Below are 20,875 nucleotides of genomic sequence, written 5' to 3' on the forward strand. Positions count from 1 at the left end.
CCACCCCACCAGAGCCCAATGTTAAGAGAAACGGTCTGCTGCTGAAACACTGTTGCCTATTGTTGCTTGCTCACCTTTTCCACATTTTGCAGATGCCGCCTAGTCAGCTGCAATTAATTGTAGTCAATTAGCGCATAGTTTTTCAACATAGCTTTCCCCATTCGCAGCAACCGTTGCCGACAAACACTAATGAGGATGCAGATGAGAGTCAGTTCAGCTGTGTTAAATTTATCAAACCAGTACAGAAGTCTACTGCATTGCAATACCACAGATGTGGCTGATGGGGGCTCTACTGTAACAAGATTAGCTGGTAAATTGATAGCCTCAATTTAGGGCTGAATGGCGAGAACTCTCAAATGGAATCATTAAAAAATATTTGACATTTCCAGCATGAGTTATAAATTCAGAAAGCGACCCGGTGCTATTAGTCGAGCCAATTGCGATTGCAAAGCACGACATCTGCATCCACCACAATCACGGAACCTCCAATTTCAAGTTAATGTTTCCAGCATGCTGAAGACATAAATTCTGTCCATCAGTCCTCCGCATGTGACTGTATTTTAACCAGCTGTTTAAAACACTTCCTTCTATGTATTAGGTTAACACTCCTGTACTGACAGTTTGCCTCCATGATGGAGGTGTTGAGTTTTCAGGCTCTGTCTGGCCGAGGTGGAATCATTTTCCCACACATTTACCAAATTAAGAAACTTTTCTGGGTCATTCGCGATCTGCTGTGGTGGCTCAAAATGTCTCTTTCATGCATGTCAGACAGAGACTCAATAGAGACACAGGTCTCTGGCTTGATGAACTGAACAAAATCCTCTTTAGAATGACTGATACAGCTTGGTGGGTGCATGCAAGGTATTTTGCTCGATGTTATTGTGTATCCCTGACACACACACACCTGTCTGAGCCATCACTTTCACCCAGTCATGATGATCTGTGGCGAGAGATTCTTCATGCCCTGTCAACATGCCTGGCAACCGCCACAGCAACATCCTCAACACCACAACAGGCGGCTCGTCGTGCTGCAGGCTTCAGTGGCAGTGCTGTTGTCCTTTTAAGCTCCTGAGTCTCTCCCTCACTGCAGTCAAACACGCCAAAGATTTCCCACACAAAAAGACTACGTTCCAATTGCCAGATAGTGCCCTGAGAAGTGCACTTCAGCATTCAGCAACTTACTGTAATTTGTCAAGCTAAGTGCGCAGTCCTAATGAACTCTGCATAGAGATGCTGTGAATTGGAACACAGACACATATATACCCTAATTTCCCTCTCTTCAACAATCTTTTACTAAATGCCACATTGCAGTAGCTTTGTCACCTTTTTGCCACTTCCACTGATAATATAGTGAAGAAAGGACAGGATATGATAGGAGAGGAGAGGAGAAGAAGAAAACTGGAAAATGCTTCCAGACTTTTAAATGGAATGAATAATCAACATCTAATCAATTCATTAAAATACCAAATTTTTGTAATTACTGTAAACAATGAGGTGTTTCTAACTAATTGAAATCGGTACGGCTGAATAACTTTTTTTTTTGATGGCTGTGTTAATTGCTGAGACAGTACTTTCTAATCACATGTAATTACTATTAAGAAATATGTCTAATTAGTAATGAAAAAACAGGCATAATGAGTACAAATTAATCATGTAATCATTTGTGTGTTTTTGTGTGTAATAAAACTCCAGCTAAGTTTCTTTGAATGTCAAAACCATAAATTACTCTTCCTGTCATTTCAATTTAACTTCCGGTGGGGTGTGGCCAAGACCATTCAAATTTCAACTTGTGAACTGAAAAGAAGCCTATTCTTCACTTCTGAATTTTCCCAAGTCCGGCACATGGAATGGCCTACCTCAGTGTAGACATACATGTGTGTGTGTGTTTGTCCATGACTAGATTAATGACCTGGATGTGAAGGTCGTGAGATGTTGTATTCCAGGAGAACATGAACTGCCCCTGTGGGAGTGTTTGAAAGGTCTGGAGGGCAAGAGCACCACATCAGTCTTACAAACACTCACTGTAACATTTAAGTCCTCTATAAAACCTTTTACACTCACCCAAAAAAAACTCCACAGAGCATACCAAACATGATTCACACCAAATGTGACACTTCAAAACAAATCTGTCATCTCCATTCCATGTAAAAGTTGTACACTGCACATCAGATATATTCAGTTTGACTGATTTTGACACTTTGCAAAGCATTTTTTTCCCTTTATTGAGGACATAAAACTTTCTAGATACTTAATACGTCATATCATCATAAATCGTGATATCACAGCTTTCACAAAAATATTAGGAAGTTTAACTATTTTCAACTTTGATAACAATAAGAAATGTGTATCCAATCAGCATATTTGAATGATTTCTGAAGGACAGAAATGGCTGATAAAAATACAGCTTTGCAATTACATGAATAAAAAAAAAAAATGTAAAAAGTGTATTTTTAGAGTGTATTCTTGATCAAATGTCAGCCATGGTGAGCATAAAATAATTACAAAAACAAAACAAAAAAACCCTGCCAACCTCAATCTTTTGAACAGCAGAGTACATGAGACATATAACTATATCAATGTTTGCTAGCTGATACCAATTACAGCAGAGAGGCAAATTTGCCAGCGTGTGCCTCATTGCGAGTCTCTGCATGGCTGTCATCCCACTCTATAAGAATGACGCCACCGTGCACTTCTTCGTGTAACACGGACTTCAATTAGATCGTGATTGCAACCCACTGTTTGCAGAGTCAAAACACCACCTTTCTCCAGGAAATATTTTAACAGCGCCGTAATTGCCTCCATCTGTGTCAACTCTGTGATTATACTCAAATGCTTTTGCAGCAACGTACACACACAGGAGAAAAGGGTAAGCGGGTGGGATATAGATGCAAAGAAAGCATAATGGGGCTTATGATTGTCTGCTCTTTGTACACGTACTGTAGTTGAACTGCCGGTTTGAGGAGAAGCCTCATTTTGCAGTCCATTCACTTCGTGACAGTTCTCTCCTACACTGATGTATCCCTCTTTTTGATGCCTGGTTTAACAGCACTGACATTTGCTGATGAGTTTCTGTGCAAACAATGACTCCGTCGCTCCCATAAGTGAGCGTAGTTAACGTTTACCAGTGGCACAATCTGTCAAAGTATAAACAGAATATTGTGAAATATTATTGCAATTTAAAATAAATGTTTCCTATTTTAATATATTTAATAAAACCATTTTCTTGTGATGGAAAAGCTGAATTTTTCCTCAGCCATTACTCCAGTCTTTAATGTCACATGATCCTTTAGAAATTGTTCTAATGTCGTACTAAAGAAATATTTCTAATTATTATTAATATTGAAAACAGTTGGGCTGCTTAATATTTTTGTGGAAGCCTACATTTTTTTTCAGGATTCCTTTATTAATAGAAAGTTAAAAAGAACAGGATTTATTTTAAACACAAATCTTTTGTAACAATTTAAATGTCACTATTGATCAACTTAATGGTCCTTGTTGAACAAAAGTATTTCTCTTCCAAAACCAGTGACTCCACACTTTTAAACAGTACAGTAGCACATAATATGCTCTGTATGTATATTTTTTTAGTTGTACTTCCTTTGCCATAATAATTCACCTCTGCTCAACCCCTCACATGACCTGCAATTTTACAATGAAAGGGATACTGTTGAAGTTTAAGGAGTGTTAAATTAGCCGCTAATCCTGCAATCGATATGGGTGACTTAAAAGTCATGACCTGTAAAGGGTTAACACCACATTGAGGTAAGATCAGGCGAGAGAACAAAGTGTCTGCCCGGGCTGGAACGTAAAATGTCATGCTATACTCTCTCAAGCCAGCATTTCTCTCTTTGTACAACATGTACTCATTCCAACAACAAACAAGTTAATCGTTTCAAGCTCTGTTGTTGATTTTTGAGCACAGCTATTGCTGCTAGTTTAGTCATCGGCCATCATTACACAAGAATTCACAACCTGGCGTGTCTCCCCTAACGGAGAGAGAAACAGAAAGATAAAGCCAAAGACATAGGCCCTCAAAATCCAGAATGACAAGTGGCTGTTGGCGGCCGTGTCCCAGGCCTCTAAGGGCAGGCTTCACAGGTCAGCTAATTTAAAGCATCTGATGTCTACATCTACTTTGATCAGCTCCCTCTTGGAGCATCATGCAAAAGGGGAGTTGACATTCTGAAGCAGATCGCTAAGTGCTTGGTCAGGGCAAAGGAAGAGCAGGCGTATCTCTAATTATGGTCCTCACACTGATGAGCAAACCGAGAGAGACGGCAGGAACTGCCTGATCGGTTACTCTAACACCAAGGTGAAGTGAAGGTGGAAGAAGGATAGAGAGAGATATATTTGGGCAGATATATTATCACTGTACACAAGTGCCCTGCAACGTGACCAGCTATGCATCATTTCAACTGAAATGTTCCTCTCTTTTTTTCTAATTCCTATGAATGCAGTTTTTATGCAACCTCATATTAATTGAAAGACTAAAAATAACTTTTAAAAACTAATTTGTCTCACTGCATGACCTTGCTCTTTTGAGATAAAAAGAACATGATGTACCATTAACATATTGTAACTTTTTCACTTATAACTTCCTAAAAAGTCCAAAAAGAGCATTTATTGAAACAAAAATGTAAATAAATTATGTAAATTGTCTATTTTGCTGCATAAAAAAAAAAACACCATATTTATCAAGAAGCACTGTAAATAAATAGTATAGCAAACCGCAGTAAATGGTAAGACTATTTGAGCTACAAACCAGTTTATGATCATGATAGCTAAATACCAGATAGGTAAATACCAGCTTGCAACATCAAGCAGAATAACAGACTGTTTTTGAACTAAACTAAAATAAAAAAGCAGTTGACATTAGAAGCCTTGGATAAGCAAAATTGTAATATTTTTTTCTTAAGACATGAAAATGTACATGTTAGTTATGAAATAGGCATTTTATTGTACTGCAGTGAATAGACTGTTTTCTGAAATGAAAGGAAAACAATAAAAAAACCTTGATGTACTAATAATATATTGGCCACTTTAAAAACTGAAAACATACAAAATACAACAAAAACATACAAAAAATAGCTGGAAATATGCTTTAAAAAAATATCTGTTTTGTCAAAACCCCAACATTACTAAATAATGGATATGACCCCTTAAAGTGAACTTCAATTAGCAAAAAAGTGATTTATAACAATGAAAACTACCTAAAGAGCAAACAATCTCTAAGTTATCATCAAAAGTCAATGTCCATGTTATCTTCCAACTAGCCTGTCTGTTTGTACTGCAGTTTTACAAAGTACTTTTTTTTGAGAAATGGAGTGAGAAAAATTGCACTATTTTTAAATCGAGAGTGGTAGAAAGTGCGAGGAATGAGAAATTGCTTCTGCCATACAGAAGGCAACGGGAGCATGTAAGAGAGTTATAGCAGCACAAGGCCTTTGGGAATTGCAGCAGTGACGGTTCTGTGACACAGGAGACATCAGAGCTTGCACTCTACATCACTCACGGCCCCGTCTGTGCACCCTACTCCACCCCAGACACCTGCCCTCAGTCACGGGCTCCAGCTTGTCTGACAACCACCACCAGCCCTCCATCTATACTTGCTTTACTTCATGTCTCTTTGTACCATTTCATCCTCTGTATCTCCGTCGCTGGTTTATGGATCCGACCCTTCGTAATCATTCAGCCCAGACAGAGTCAGTGATGAGATGAAAATCAATTCTTCTCCCCTGTCCCCACTTCTGCTGACCAGTTTTCTGTCTTCAAGCAGAAGCTGTTAACATCAGCCATGTATACATCCTCTAGGACGTACATTTGGACATCTGGGGTCATATAAAGTTCAGTTTCATCCAGGAGATCACTGAGGCTGCCCCTTGAATCAAAGTCTGCGACCCCTCCCAGCAGGAGATGAAAGCCAGTCACCAGCTACAAACTGCCCACTTCTCAACCCCTGGCCTGTGTCTCTCTGCACTGCAGGCCCAGGAGAACAGCACTCGAGGAGCGTGATGGATGTGACATGCGGTCTGCTGATCAAAGCCTTGCAGGCAAACACTTATTTACACAAGACTTATTAAGGATGAAGAATGAGACGCTGTCCATGCAAGTCCCCATTCTAAGAGTCACTAGAGAGACACCCCGCTTTTCATACCAGCTTAAACCAGCATGAATTTACATGCTGATCAAGACTGGTTTGTGCTGGTCTAAATCTAAATGTAATAAGACAAATTTACTCGAGAAGCAACATAAAATATTATTTTGAGAATGGGTGTGTTTGTCTTGCAGCACTGGCAAATTATTCACTTGATTTTAACTTGTTTATACTTAAAATAAATGGGACAAAATATGTGCCAGCACAGTGAGACAAAAAACAGCAGAACTGAAAACATGCCTTAATCTCTAATGCCGTGTTGCTTGTCAAGTAAATTTATCTCGCTTCAAAGATTTATTAAATTTTTTATTATTTACCTAAAAAATGAGCAAGCAGCAACTCCTCACAGCAGACTCGACTCACAATTGATCTGAATTAGTTTTGAGGTTGGTGAGCTAATAACACAAATATTATACTAGGTAAAATAGTCCATTTTGAAAGTATGCAACATCATGAATAACACAACTAAAACCATGAACTAACAATGAAAAATACTTTTACATGATTTATAAAATTATACTTTTTACATAAACACATTTTTAACATCCATTTCATGTATAAATGAACATTAATGTATTACGCATAATGTACATTATTGATGAAGATTAGTATATAGGATAAATTAAATTAAAATATATAATTACAGATACAAGTAATTATAATTAACTAAAAATTAATATAGATGTATAAATGATGTAACAAATATTGTTTTCTAGGTTAGTTCATGATATCCAATGCATTAAAGTTAACAAATTTTAACATTCTCTCATTTGGCATTCTGGGATTGTGTTCAATGCAAGGGATATACAGTATTGTTCAAAATAATAGCAGTACAATGTGACTAACCAGAATAATCAAGGTTTTTCGTATATTTTTTTATTGCTACGTGGCAAACAAGTTACCAGTAGGTTCAGTAGATTCTCAGAAAACAAATGAGACCCAGCATTCATGATATGCACGCTCTTAAGGCTGTGCAATTGGGCAATTAGTTGAATTAGTTGAAAGGGGTGTGTTCAAAAAAATAGCAGTGTGGCATTCAATCACTGAGGTCATCAATTTTGTGAAGAAACAGGTGTGAGTCAGGTGGCCCCTATTTAAGGATGAAGCCAACACTTGTTGAACATGCATTTGAAAGCTGAGGAAAATGGGTCGTTCAAGACATTGTTCAGAAGAACAGCGTACTTTGATTAAAAAGTTGATTAGAGAGGGGAAAACCTATAAAGAGGTGCAAAAAATGATAGGCTGTTCAGCTAAAATGATCTCCAATGCCTTAAAATGGAGAGCAAAACCAGAGAGACGTGGAAGAAAACGGAAGACAACCATCAAAATGGATAGAAGAATAACCAGAATGGCAAAGGCTCAGCCAATGATCACCTCCAGGATGATCAAAGACAGTCTGGAGTTACCTGTAAGTACTGTGACAGTTAGAAGACGTCTGTGTGAAGCTAATCTATTTTCAAGAATCCCCCGCAAAGTCCCTCTGTTAAAAAGGCATGTGCAGAAGAGGTTACAATTTGCCAAAGAACACATCAACTGGCCTAAAGAGAAATGGAGGAACATTTTGTGGACTGATGAGAGTAAAATTGTTCTTTTTGGGTCCAAGGGCCACAGGCAGTTTGTGAGACGACCCCCAAACTCTGAATTCAAGCCACAGTACACAGTGAAGCATGGAGGTGCAAGCATCATGATATGGGCATGTTTCTCCTACTATGGTGTTGGGCCTATTTATCGCATACCAGGGATCATGGATCAGTTTGCATATGTTAAAATACTTGAAGAGGTCATGTTGCCCTATGCTGAAGAGGACATGCCCTTGAAATGGTTGTTTCAACAAGACAATGACCCAAAACACACTAGTAAATGGGCAAAGTCTTGGTTCCAAACCAACAAAATTAATGTTATGGAGTGGCCAGCCCAATCTCCAGACCTTAATCCAATTGAGAACTTGTGGGGTGATATCAAAAATGCTGTTTCTGAAGCAAAACCAAGAAATGTGAATGAATTGTGGAATGTTGTTAAAGAATCATGGAGTGGAATAACAGCTGAGAGGTGCCACAAGTTGGTTGACTCCATGCCACACAGATGTCAAGCAGTTTTAAAAAACTGTGGTCATACAACTAAATATTAGTTTAGTGATTCACAGGATTGAAAAAAATGTTTGTACAAAATAGTTTTGAGTTTGTACAGTCAAAGGTAGACACTGCTATTTTTTTGAACACACCCCTTTCAACTAATTGCCCAATTGCACAGCCTTAAGAGCGTGCATATCATGAATGCTGGGTCTTGTTTGTTTTCTGACAATCTACTGAACCTACTGGTAACTTGTTTGCCACGTAGCAATAAAAAATATACTAAAAACCTTGATTATTCTGGTTAGTCACATTGTACTGCTATTATTTTGAACAATACTGTATGCTTTAGTATTTGGCCAAAAGAAGCGATCTTTGCATCAGGAGCATTCTTTAAAATTTTGTCTAAGTAGTAAGCTTACTAGATTTTGGAACCAGACTAACATATGCTCATTTTAAAATTATACATTCTACAAGAATATTGAAAATCAGAATCTCTTACATCACATTGTTCATGCTGCTGCTGACAAAGTTACTATGTTTTTTCCCGACTTACTGATCCTCTCCATTAGGAAACACATTAGCAAATACAGCAGTTGGCCCCACCACCCCATTACTTTCTGGCTTCTGCACCCCAACTGAAACAGGGGCTGGAAAACTTCAAAAGCTCCTGATGAGCAGATTAAAATCCAGCCAGGCAGACATGATCATTATGCAATATTTATATATCCGAGTGTTTGTGGCTCACAGCAGATGAGCGAGGTCTCCTGTGGTGGACCCAGGATTAACGTGCACCAATGTCTGTGCAGAATCAGCAGTGAGATCAAAGGGGTTCTACAGCAAGTGAATATTTCAGACTAAACGATTGATTTGTTGCGATGAACCCCACCAAGAGAGGCTCACCCGGAACTCGACGCTGTTCCAAAATGAACATAATCGGAGATGAAAGGGGAACTATAAATAGAAAGCGCAAGCTGTGATCGCCACACACCCGAGCCGAGGCTCTTGCTGCAGAACAGTAGCTCAAAATGGGGCGGAAAACGACGGCGGCTGCAGGTCTGACGGGACGAGGGGAGCGAACGGGAGGTCACAGCGTGAAGGGTTTTATTGTCATAATAAAAATGTTCTCTTACCGTCACAGTCGCCCAAGTAAGAAGTGTTTCCGTGCTCAACGTCTTGCTCAAAGGGAAGCCTGTGGTGAAACAGGAGAAAGAACAGTAGTAGAAACATTCATCAGCAAACCACATAAACAGGCCATAAAACTACACCATCTCAATTACAGTAATGCCTCTGTATTTTCTCTCTCTCTCTCTCTCTCTCTTTTTTATGAAAAACTCATTTTAGTGTTATCTTGAAGGGTACTTCTAAAATGTCTTAGTTTTGTGCTCTTGGGTTCAAAAATAAGTGATATTGCACATTAAAAGCTTGTACAGGATATGTGCAGAAACTCAATCTGAGCTCCTGATCAAGTCTTGCAAACAAGAGGCATCACAGTGCTCTATTAGAGATGCTCTGTGTTACCTTAAAGCCACATTAATGAAGAAAAATGACTGCAGTTGGCTCACGAATGGCTTTCTTCCAACCGCATAAGTCAAACAGAGGAAAGGCCGAAGGCTATGCACAGCAGACGCGTGCACCGGGGGACCAGCCTCTTTCCACTACCATTGGCAATTAGTTAAAGCCCAGGACAACAAGGCAGCCAGGGGTCTTTTTCTGGCAGGGTCTTAGTTTTTCAGAAGATACGTTTACACCAGCGTGGTTAAACACTTTCTGTGAAATGCGTATATAAAATATAATGTTTCTACAAACTGCAGGCGCAGAGCTGTAATCTCCAGAACTCCTCTGAGAGAAGATGGCTGAGTTTTTTATACTACAGCGGTGAACCACCCCGAGAATTTAAATGAGCACGCAGATTCCTTCCCGCCGCTCTCCTGAGGATGAACATTAGCCATATCGCAGCATTGAGGAGCGCACACAGACTGATAAACAGCCGACAGAATGTCTTTGCATATCCGCTGTTTGTGTATATTAGCAAGCGGCAGCAATTAGGACTACTTCTGTATTGTTTTTTTCTATCGTGAAATTCAATTGGTGAGAATTTGTCAGTATTATGCAAGACAGAATCGATCCACAGGTTGACCGTCCTTGGTTAATCAAATCAGATCCAGCCAGAGAGCTGTAATTGCATAACGGCACTGGGGTAAAACGGTCTCCACGTTTTGATCTCAGAATACCGGCAGACAGCCTGTATTTGCACACAGAACTCAATAAAACCGTCTCTCTGAGGAGGGATAGATTTTCACATGTGTTTTTAAACAGAGGCAGAACACAAAAACTGTCCAGTATTTTATGGACATGTGCTTTATCTGAAGATGGAAATCGTGTTAAAAAATTGAATAAAAAATAGGTTATGTCGGTAGGTACATTGCCAAAAACTCACCTTGTACCCGCACGGAGGAAAGAGCAGGTGCTTCCTCTGGTCCAGCCGCAGTAGGGATCCCGTGAGGCGATGCAGTTCCTGTGAAAGAACAGAACCCAGCATGAATGGTACCCCTAAGGCACCAGACAGTATATAGTTTAATTCCACTGGATTTCATCCAAGTATGATCCAGCTGGTTCAGTGCACACATTAGACGTGTGACATGTGTTAGTGTGCCTCACTGGGCAGCACCGATGGCCCACGGGCAAAGACACAGAGCACGAGCTGGTGACCAGCGATCACAGGACCACAAAGATATCCTAGAGCTGAGAGCTACAGTATAAACAATTGCTAGGATTGTACTAAAAAGGACAGAGGGTTCACAAAGACACTAAATGATGTCACTGTTGACATTAAAGCCATATTTTAGGCATAGGTTTAAGTTCTAGATTATTTTAAATAGCTTTATTTAAAACATTACCAATGAGTCATTGCCTATCATAGAATATGGGTTTTATGCAATGCAAGAAACACATCTATAAAAATAACACATAGCTTACAGGAAATAAAGCATACATTGACCTCAATATAATCTCCCTTGTTTTTGATTATAAAAGCCGTTCTCTTGGGCATTACTCAAAAAGCTATGTGCATGTGTCGTGCATCATTTCTTGCCAGGCTTCCTTAATTTTATCCCAAAGCTGAGATTTATTCATCAGCTTCGATTCAGATTTCAAATTTCCCAAAGGTTTTCAATGGGATTAAGGAACGCCTTCGCTGCATGCGTGGATTGTTATTGTGTTTGAAATGACACGTTCAGTCACCAAACAGATCCTAAATACTGGCCTTGCAAGTGCCAGAAACTGGAGGTTCTTCACGATTGCAAGTCTTATCCAAGACTTTGGAAGTTATTTTGAAGCTGTCACACCCTGAGGTGGTTTTCAACCTCCTGTCAAAATGCTTGCTAGTCTTCTTTGACCATCCCAGCGCTTTGTACTCTGCATGGTATCTGTCTCGTGGTGCTTTGCAATAATTCACAGGCACTGTGACTGTTCAAACCCAGCAAACAAGCAATATGAAACTGACAAGATTCAGTGATTCTATATAATATCTTCCTTGGTAATTAAAAATTAAAATTAAAATAAATAAAATACTTTTAAAATGCTTTTTTTTAAATATAACTTTAATATTAAAATTAACATTAATACACAAATTATATATTTAAAATATTTCAAAGAAATATCCAAATAATTATTTATAATATAATATAAAATTATATTATTCTACAAATACAAAATAATAATATAACATTTCTAATTTGATTTATATACAGTGAAAACAACAGACTATATGATATATCCTCATTTAGTGTGTTAACGTGTGTAAACGTGTGTATGTGTCACTCACTTCATGCAGCGGGAATAAAGCTGACAGCGTGCAACAGGCACTTTGATCACGCAAGAAGGGAAAGCCAGAAGGAGGCTGTGACTGATGCGGTCCAGCGTGAGAGAGAGCAGCTGCCTGGCCTGAAGAGTGTCCGTCCCACACCTGGAACACACACAGTCCAAAGCAATTTGCAACAAATTAAAAGACTGCAGGGAGAAAGTCAAACACAATTTACACAGTCTGACACAGAATCACATGACCTGAACCTACATAAAAGAAAAAGTCTAAACAGTCAAGCCTAACACAGTCTGATAATGTTTATCTTAACACAATTTAATGTTAACAAGAACTAATGAAACAAAACCTAGACAAGACATTGAAGCGTAATTATAAAAGTTTGTTTGCCATCTGAAATCTTGGAATTTCAAACCAAGGCCATCTATCCATTAAGATAATGGCTTGTTATACAGTATGTCCCTAATGAACTGACACTAACTTTCACCCTCTGAATGAAAAACAGGATGAGGCGTAAAGGACTCCAGAAAGAAAACGCGTGTCATATTAATGTGATATCACATTAATGTGTTGTCACTTGTGCTTGGCCCCAGTAACTAATTTGATTGATATCTAGGACTCCTGCAACCACCCACTCCTCTGTGCTTTACACTTAACTGGCACTTACCACTTAGAGTATCTCTCTTGCATCGGCCGTGTAGGCTAGAAAACACATTTGTTTGTATACATACGCACACAAAAATGGTTACAGCAACGCTTAGGATAATGGCCTCGATAGCAGAGGAGAAATCATTAGTTCTTTATGCATTGGATCTGAGTAATGAGCCACACTTACCAAAGGCCATCAGAAACGACTTATGCTTCAAAAAGTCATTTTCCTAATCAGTATTTTAATCTCATTTTACAGAGAAAAAAATTGAAAAGCTGTAAAAACAGATTAACTTCAGAAGCAAAATGATTTAGAGACTATAAAAAAGATGTTGAAAATATAACTCATCCAATTAAAAATGAATGAAAATAATTACATAACATGTCATTAAATTAATGTAATTATATATATATATATATATATATATATATATATATATATATATATATAGATAGATAGATAGATAGATAGATAGATAGATAGATAGATAGATATAGATAAATATGTAATGTGTATACAGTATGAGTGTATGTATACATACACATATGTATATGAAAATATTACAAGAATTAATCTCACTAAATTAACACATTTAATTTACTGCGCTATTGCAAATGGAGTTGTTAGAGTGAATGAATGAATGATTCATTGCAGTCGTACAGCTCCATTTCTAGGCAGCCAAAACAAGTGACGAAAGAGAGAGACAGGAAGAGAACAGACTGAGGGCGAGATAAAGAGGTGCAACTGGCAAGTTTAAACTGATTTAAGAAGAAAAAAGCAGCCTCTCTTGACACATGTGAGTAGGAGAGCGAAACAGAAGACGTAAGAGATGAAAACGAACCACTGCTATAGATAGATCACAGAAAACAAGCGGGGAAAAAAAACTATTAGGAAGCAAAAAAGACAGATGCTTCATAAGTGGCAAGATAAAAAGGAAATAGTGCATAAAAAGAGATTGACATCAATTAACACTCTAGCCTCCATTCTAATTATGTAATATAATGTCATTGTTGTCTTCTCTATGGTGTCTTGATCGATATGGATGATGACACAGGCATTTTTGAATGGTTTCCGTCGGTCGTGGACTCCCTGACCCGGCGCGTGTCAAACAATTTACCACTTCACCACCGCGTGATGAGAGATGGCAGAGGTTATGCAAGGCCAGCATGATCGGAGCCTGATCTGATTACTCCATCTACACTCCCCTGATTAGCTGGCTTCCCGCTGCGCTAGACACAGCTAGCTCTGTCAAAGCCATCACGCTCTCACATACACACTCCTGTTCTGATAAATGACACAAAAATTTATGATTCATGTTGATCCGTGTTTTATCAAGGGCGTTTTTTTTAGTTCATTTGGCATTTGGTAATTAACCTGATTTACCATGTTTTTGGTTTAGTGTGTAAAATGCTTCTTTTTTGAGCTAGTAGTGTGTACAGCATGTTAGGAGAAACAGACTAAACAGCATTTAGTCTGTCTGGATGAAGATGCAATTAACACTTTATCCATGGAAAATTAGTATTGCTTGCAAACTTCCTGCCTCTTTCCACGAGATTTAATGACCAGCTAATGCATCTGTTTACATGCCATGACTTGTGATTCTCTGCATAAAGCAATCACCAGTGCGCACCTTTTAGCATTAACTTCTACCTGTCTGGGTTGTAGCCTTCCAGTTCCTCGAGGAACACGTTGTTGTTGGTCACTGTGTTATCCCTGTTGGGGGTGACGAGGAATTTAAGGATGGTCCCTCGGCTGGAACCCAGAAAGAGGACTGTCTGGTTGCCATAAGGACCAGCATTTGTGTCTACCACCATTTTGTTGAGCTGGTATCTGAAAGCGACAGAAGACAACTTAATTCATTCTCAGTTGAGACTGAGAGGAAACAAGGTATTAAATTGTAAACCAAAACCGCATGCCATAGTAACAAAATGCACAAATCCGAAAAAGCAATTTGCATTGACGAACTGGCATATCTTGAGGAAACAGCCAAAACTGCTCTACTAGAATGATTCAGCTCTCTAAAATAGGACGATCTCCCAGAGTGTTTGAAATGACACAAACAACTTGTCGCTATAATCTTGTTGTGCCCCGTGGGATGCTGAGAAACCCCAGCTGCTGGAACCCCATTGTCTGACGACTGAGATTGGACAGATATTAATGCTAGAAGACATCACAGCCGGTCTGTCAAATGTTTAGCATAGATCCTAATGAAGAAAAGAATGATGGGGAGAGGTCAGCAGCTGAATTTTGATGTGCATTATGTGTTCCTTTGCTTCAAGTTTTTGAATAATCTGAATCTTGAAGCTTGGTTGAAGTCATTTCTTGGTAGAAGCAATCTAGAAGCAATAGTCTACTTTACAACAATGACAAACCAGAAACCATCATGTCTTGAGGGCATGTTTTAAAGGGGTCATGAACTGAGAAATCAAAGTACCCTTGATTTTTTGACATTGTACTATAAAAACATCCTATAAGTTTTAGCTTGAAACTTTCTTGTTAGTCTAAAAACAGCTTTTATTGAAGCCAGTCTGCAAAAGCGACAGCTTGTGGAATGTGCCACATGATGTGGCTAGACACTGCATCTGCAGAAGATGATCAATGCTTGCTTGTTCACCCCCACCCACCGATTCACTTCTTTATTGTAAATAACGAAAGGCAAACGCAGAAATCAAATTATAAAGATAGCTCTGAAGACAACAGAATGCTGTTCAGTGCCAAGCTAAGGAAAAACGGTCTTTGCATTGCCTTCCTTCTGTCCCAACATTAGGAAAGAGTGGATGAACAAGTTCCAGACCACATTAGTAAGAACTTGGTCTCGTTCACGTCTTTTTACTGTCAATTAATTTAAAAACAAAGCACAATTTGACGCTGAATTTTCTGAAAGATTAAAACTTAAAGATGATGCTGTGCTGGCGATATTGAATCCGACAGTGATGCTGCAACACACAAGTGTGAGTAACTGTTTTTATTACGTGATCACTATTGCTTTGTCTGTTATTACAGATTGATTGATATGTACTGAGCATTTATGCATTTTTGACAATCACAGCAGTGTTCACCTATGAAGGATTTAGGCTGTGATACATTAACAACTGTAAGGCAGTCACAGCACGATTGGACAACTACTTCGTTCTGAGTCTACAATCCACCATGCCTATTTAAACAGATCGTTCTGACTTGGGGGGGAGGGGGATTTTGATAACATTATAAAGGGACCAAAATAATAAGATAATAAGAAAAGGCAGTTCATGACCCCAGTAACAGTAGAGCATCTGGTCTAGGTCATCAGAGAGAAAATTGTCCTCACCTGACCATGGTCCTAACAATCCATGGTCTGTGACCAAGTGATGGGACGGCTTCATCCATCAGCGGATGGGTTTTGACAAAAGTTAACATGTCATCAGGGAAAGAATTGGAGGAATTGTACTTGGAGCCTTGTACGGCACAACCACCCGGCCTGAGAAATTCACAAACACAGCACATTATTATAAACTTTTTCACTGCAGGTTGGCATTTGAGGACACAAAACACTAGAGACATTTTCTAGAGTTGTAAATGTCATTTCATTCAGTACCTCGGTTTGGGCACAACTTCATCTGAAACAGGTGTCCATATCGACTCGGGCGATTTCTGCTCTTTAAATCTTCCATCAAACACTCCGGCCAGCAGCTCCATGTCGAAAGCACACACTGCAGAGCCAGGAATACTGCAAAAATGCAGCACAATTGTCCTTATTACATGATATCCTCACACTTGTAATTTTATTTCATGATACTGCTCTGAGTTGGAGGAGGCTTGCAACACAAAAATGATTTAATTTATCACAAACATGTCGGAAACACATCAGTTGACAGCCTTGAATAGATCTGTACAGTGGGGAGTTGGACAGACGTTTCAAGGCAAACAGAGCAGAGAATATTGTCCTGAGCGGTCACCGGAAACCTTGGGTGACTGCAAGCTCTTCCACTCACTGACCTTTTCTTCCCACAGAGGATCTCTTCAAGAATACAGCGGTAAACAAATGCAACTGTGAGAAACATACTTGGGTTTCTCCAGTAATAATACAAGTGGCACAATAGAAACCCAGACGATGAGTCAGAATTCTTCATAAGGTGCCTGTCCATAAACCATGGCCAAGACTCATTTATAGACACGGTGCAAGGTCACACACACACCATCAGGTTAACACACATGACACTAAAATGGCACAATAACAGTTAACTAAATAAAATAAAACTGTCTCTATAAAATATAGTTGTATGTGATGTGTCATGCAGAGAATGTAATAATTCACTGATGCTCAAGAGGCAACATGATTTATTAAGAGCCCAGGGGTGTAAAGTTTATCCATTGGATTAACAGTGTACAAGCACTTGTTTGGTTTTCTGGGAAAACTTAATATCCGAAGGACAGAACTAAATGAGAAAATATGATCTTTAATCAAAATCCTGTTCAAAATGTCCAAAATGTTTCCTTCTTGAGCATCAGTAATTTTTCTTCATCTTTTAGTTGTGTATGAGTTCCTCAATTGTCGTCAGTGTGAAAGATGGATGTCATAATCATACAGTCACTTTGCATGGGTTCAAATGTGCAGAAAATTAAAGTTTCCATGGATACTTTGGATTATATGTAAACATTTGTTATGCGACACAGCTTGTTCAGGCCAGCACACACACAAAAAAATAGCATGCAATCTTTTATTTAGTTAAACTTATTATGAATCTTGCATAATCTGCAAGAGGTATGTAAATGTACGAGCAGAACTATTTGTTTTTATGCATATTTTGTGAATCTCAGACATCTCTTGGTTTCTCCACACAGCACTTTTTGATGCAATATCTCAAAATTTGCATAACAATATGTGGATGGAAACCTGGTTAGTGAGAGCACCTCTCTTTCCTCCTCCTGCGAAACAGAGCTTCAATCTCTGAACTGTCCTGAAGTGATTTGTCTCCGGAGAAGCGACAGCTTTCAGCATTTAAAGACTTTCTTAAGAGAGAACAGAGATTCATGCAGGGTGAGTCAGTTCAGCTCTCGTTTACGCCCACACTCTCTCTCTCTCTCTCTCTCTACTCAGATTTCCTGGCACTGACATACTTTGTAAGTACCAGCCACAGCTGTATTCTGTTGCATCCTTGACACAGGTGAGTCGTTCACTCCCTGTGCATCACTCTCTTGAGCTCTGTATCTCTTACAATCTTCTCAGTGCTAAAACTAAGATTCAAAACTACCCTTCTGCTTTGAGAACAGACTGCACACAGTAACTTCATGTTCCATGATTCTATGGGATCCAATAAATGACTCTGAGAGACTGGACTGCAGGTTAAGGTTCGGAAAGAGTGACACCCACACAAAGTCGCCCATGTTGATCTGGGCTTTGTGGTCCATGTAGGCATACTTGAGTGTGGCTTGCTGGGTTTGGGAGGGAATTAATGCGAGAGTCTGTAAAGCTCAGGGGCAGAAGCGAGGATAAACAGCTGTCTCCAATAGCATTGTGGGACACATCTGTCACATGTCTACCGGTTTTACCCCGTAGTGGGTTTGTATGTGCGTGTGTAAAGCTGTAGGCCAGATAGCAGCTGAGAAAGACCTTCTGATTGACAGTGCTGAAACTGTTCAGATTCAGCAGACACAGTGACAAGACTTAAACATAAGTCAGGCAATATTCTGACAAGACCTCATTAGGCTCATATCAGCCTGATCATCAATGTCAATGTCATCAGTCTGACACACTGCAGACACTCCAAAAGACCTGACAGGTGAACAACTTACAGCAGTGGCAGAATACGAACCCTTTTCAAAACAGAATTTCGTAACTTATATATAACTTGTATATCTCACGTATGTTTCTTAAAAAAATTCTTTCATATACCAATTTAGGTTTAACTTTACATCAGGGGACACATTCACAGTTTTCCCAAAACAAGTGATATATTATTGATATAGTAAATAAGTTAGTGGTTGTAGAAGTAGGGTTGTAAAATGCAGAATTAGGCATTAATATTAGCTTTATAAGTAATAATACACAGCCAATTTGCTAATAAGCAACTAGTTCATAGTGATTAGTTCTAAAGTGTTACCCAAGCTTATTTCATACACAAACTGACAAAACACACACACACACACACACAAAAAGAAGTTTCTGCTAAACTATTATTGTGCCTTACCTAATTTGTTAAATGTGCTATATTGTGTTTGTTTTTGTTGCATTTTATTATTAGTCCACTTACAGTGATGGTCAACTTTCTTACAGTTAGTAACTTCTGATTGTGGGAAAACTTTCAGAAGATTATTTTCCAAAAATTACTACATTTACTTGAGAATCAACATTTCATAAAATATTAAAACTGACTGTATCTTGAATTTAGTTTTATTTAGTCTTATTGCATCTGCAGAATTTAAACTCTTTTTTTACTTGTTTTAGGCAAGAGAAAAAACCTGCCAGCGCAGTAAGAAAATACACTCATAATGAAGATAAATTCTCTGAAAACAAGTCTTCATATTTTAAATGCTGCTTCTCAAGTAAATGTATCTTTATCTTGATCATTAGATACTGGGAATGGAAAATATAACAAAAATACTCACTAAGAAGATTTTTTGAAGTATTGGCTGTGGGGAAGGAGGAGGTAAAATCCTGTTTTACATAATATGAAAAATTTGGAATGACATGAGGTTGAGTAAATGATGACAGAATTATTATTTTTGAGTGAACCTTCACTTGAAACAATTTTTACTATATATATGTCAAATTCAAAGATCAGTGAAGGCAATCTGATTGAATTACTGTGTGGTCTGCTACAGCTTAACAGAAAAGGTCCTCTGTCTCATTCTGTGCATCTCATCTTTGAGATATGTCAAAACACCTCTCCTCTTCTCATTTCTATACTTCCTCTCCACCTTTATGAGCCCTCGCTGTCTCCACTCTCTCTTTACACATCCCTCAGCTGCTTCAAACCTGAACATATGCCTCTCCAGCAGATTCTGGCTTTCTTTTATTTTCCCTTCAGTCTGAACTCTGCATCCTCCTCCTGCTTCCACCATGATCCACTGAGAGGATGATCTCACCTGCAGCCTCTCATTTACAACAGTCTCACCCTGTCTCTCCTGCCCTGCTTGGAGCCTCGGCCCCAAACATCGAAGCATCAGGAGCTCAAATGAGAAGCAAACACCTCTCTCCTACTTGCTCTGTTTTGTCAGAGTGAAACGGTTAATTGGTTTCTGGGTTTGTGGCAATCAGACTTCTTTTTGCTTGGCAGATGATTAAAGATGAATAATGCATATACATTAACGTTCTGAAGTTTTGGGCAAGAAAGACACAATTGCAAAAACAGCAACAACACCTAGAAAAGCAAGCCCTGGAAAACATCCTAAACACCCTAGCACATGCGCTGACTCAATGAGCTGTGGGGCTCATGTGGGGCTCATGTGGGCAATCCAAGATCCTCCCTTTTCTTCCCGGTCATTTCCTTTCATCTACTACAGTCTATGTGCAGAAGAAGTGAAAAAGTACAATGGAGTGCAATAATGACTCATTTTTCCAGTCTTGGTTTGGTTTCTGGAAGTAATGTTTCCCATTAATTTTCTCCAAATGGATGTAAAAACATTCCTCAAACAGTTTCAAGCCATGAACTAAACCAACCACCTCTGAAATGAATCACAGCATTGCAAACTTTGGTTTGAAGCAAAAAAGGACACCACGCTACAAAAGTTTAGTGTCAGTCATTTTTTTTTAAGAAATACTTGTTCAGCAAGGATGTATTAAACTGAACAAAACTGACAGTAAATACACTTTAGAACTGAAAAAAAAAAACATTTTAAACAAAATTTTAACTAAATTAAACTAAACTGTTAAACTGTTTTCAGTGTGTCAGAAGGATTTCTGATGGATCACATGACACTGAAGACTGGAGTAACAATTTTGGCATCACAGAAATAAATTACATTTAAAAAATATTAAAATACTAAACATTTATTTGAAATGGTAGAAATATTTCACAATATTACTGTTTCTACTGTATTTTCAAACAAATAAATGCAGCCTTACAAAAACTTACAGACTACAACCACAAATCCAATAAGAAACAGAGCAATTCCAAGAGGGTCCTCGCACCTCGGTAAATAAAGCTTTACAAAAAATGCCTGACCCCAAGTATAAGCAATAATAACCATGACACCTAGCTTAC

At 38.7% G+C, this 20,875-nt stretch overlaps 1 protein-coding gene across 2 annotated transcripts in view; it reads right to left on the reverse strand.

Moving 5' to 3' along the window:
• Nucleotides 1-20,875, reverse strand: part of LOC127963877 (semaphorin-6B) — a 119,712-nt gene that overhangs the window by 13,262 nt on the left and 85,575 nt on the right. For both annotated transcript variants that reach the window (XM_052563965.1, XM_052563964.1), the window contains exons 11-16: nt 16,267-16,398; nt 16,000-16,149; nt 14,343-14,522; nt 12,050-12,190; nt 10,664-10,741; nt 9,357-9,415 (exon numbers count right to left, since the gene is read on the reverse strand). In XM_052563965.1, coding sequence (XP_052419925.1) covers nt 9,357-9,415; nt 10,664-10,741; nt 12,050-12,190; nt 14,343-14,522; nt 16,000-16,149; nt 16,267-16,398 — 740 coding nt within the window. The remainder of the gene's footprint in view (nt 1-9,356; nt 9,416-10,663; nt 10,742-12,049; nt 12,191-14,342; nt 14,523-15,999; nt 16,150-16,266; nt 16,399-20,875) is intronic.

This window comes from Carassius gibelio, chromosome B8 (genome assembly GCF_023724105.1).
Source record: "Carassius gibelio isolate Cgi1373 ecotype wild population from Czech Republic chromosome B8, carGib1.2-hapl.c, whole genome shotgun sequence".
In the NCBI taxonomy this organism is placed as follows: Eukaryota; Metazoa; Chordata; class Actinopteri; order Cypriniformes; family Cyprinidae; genus Carassius; species Carassius gibelio.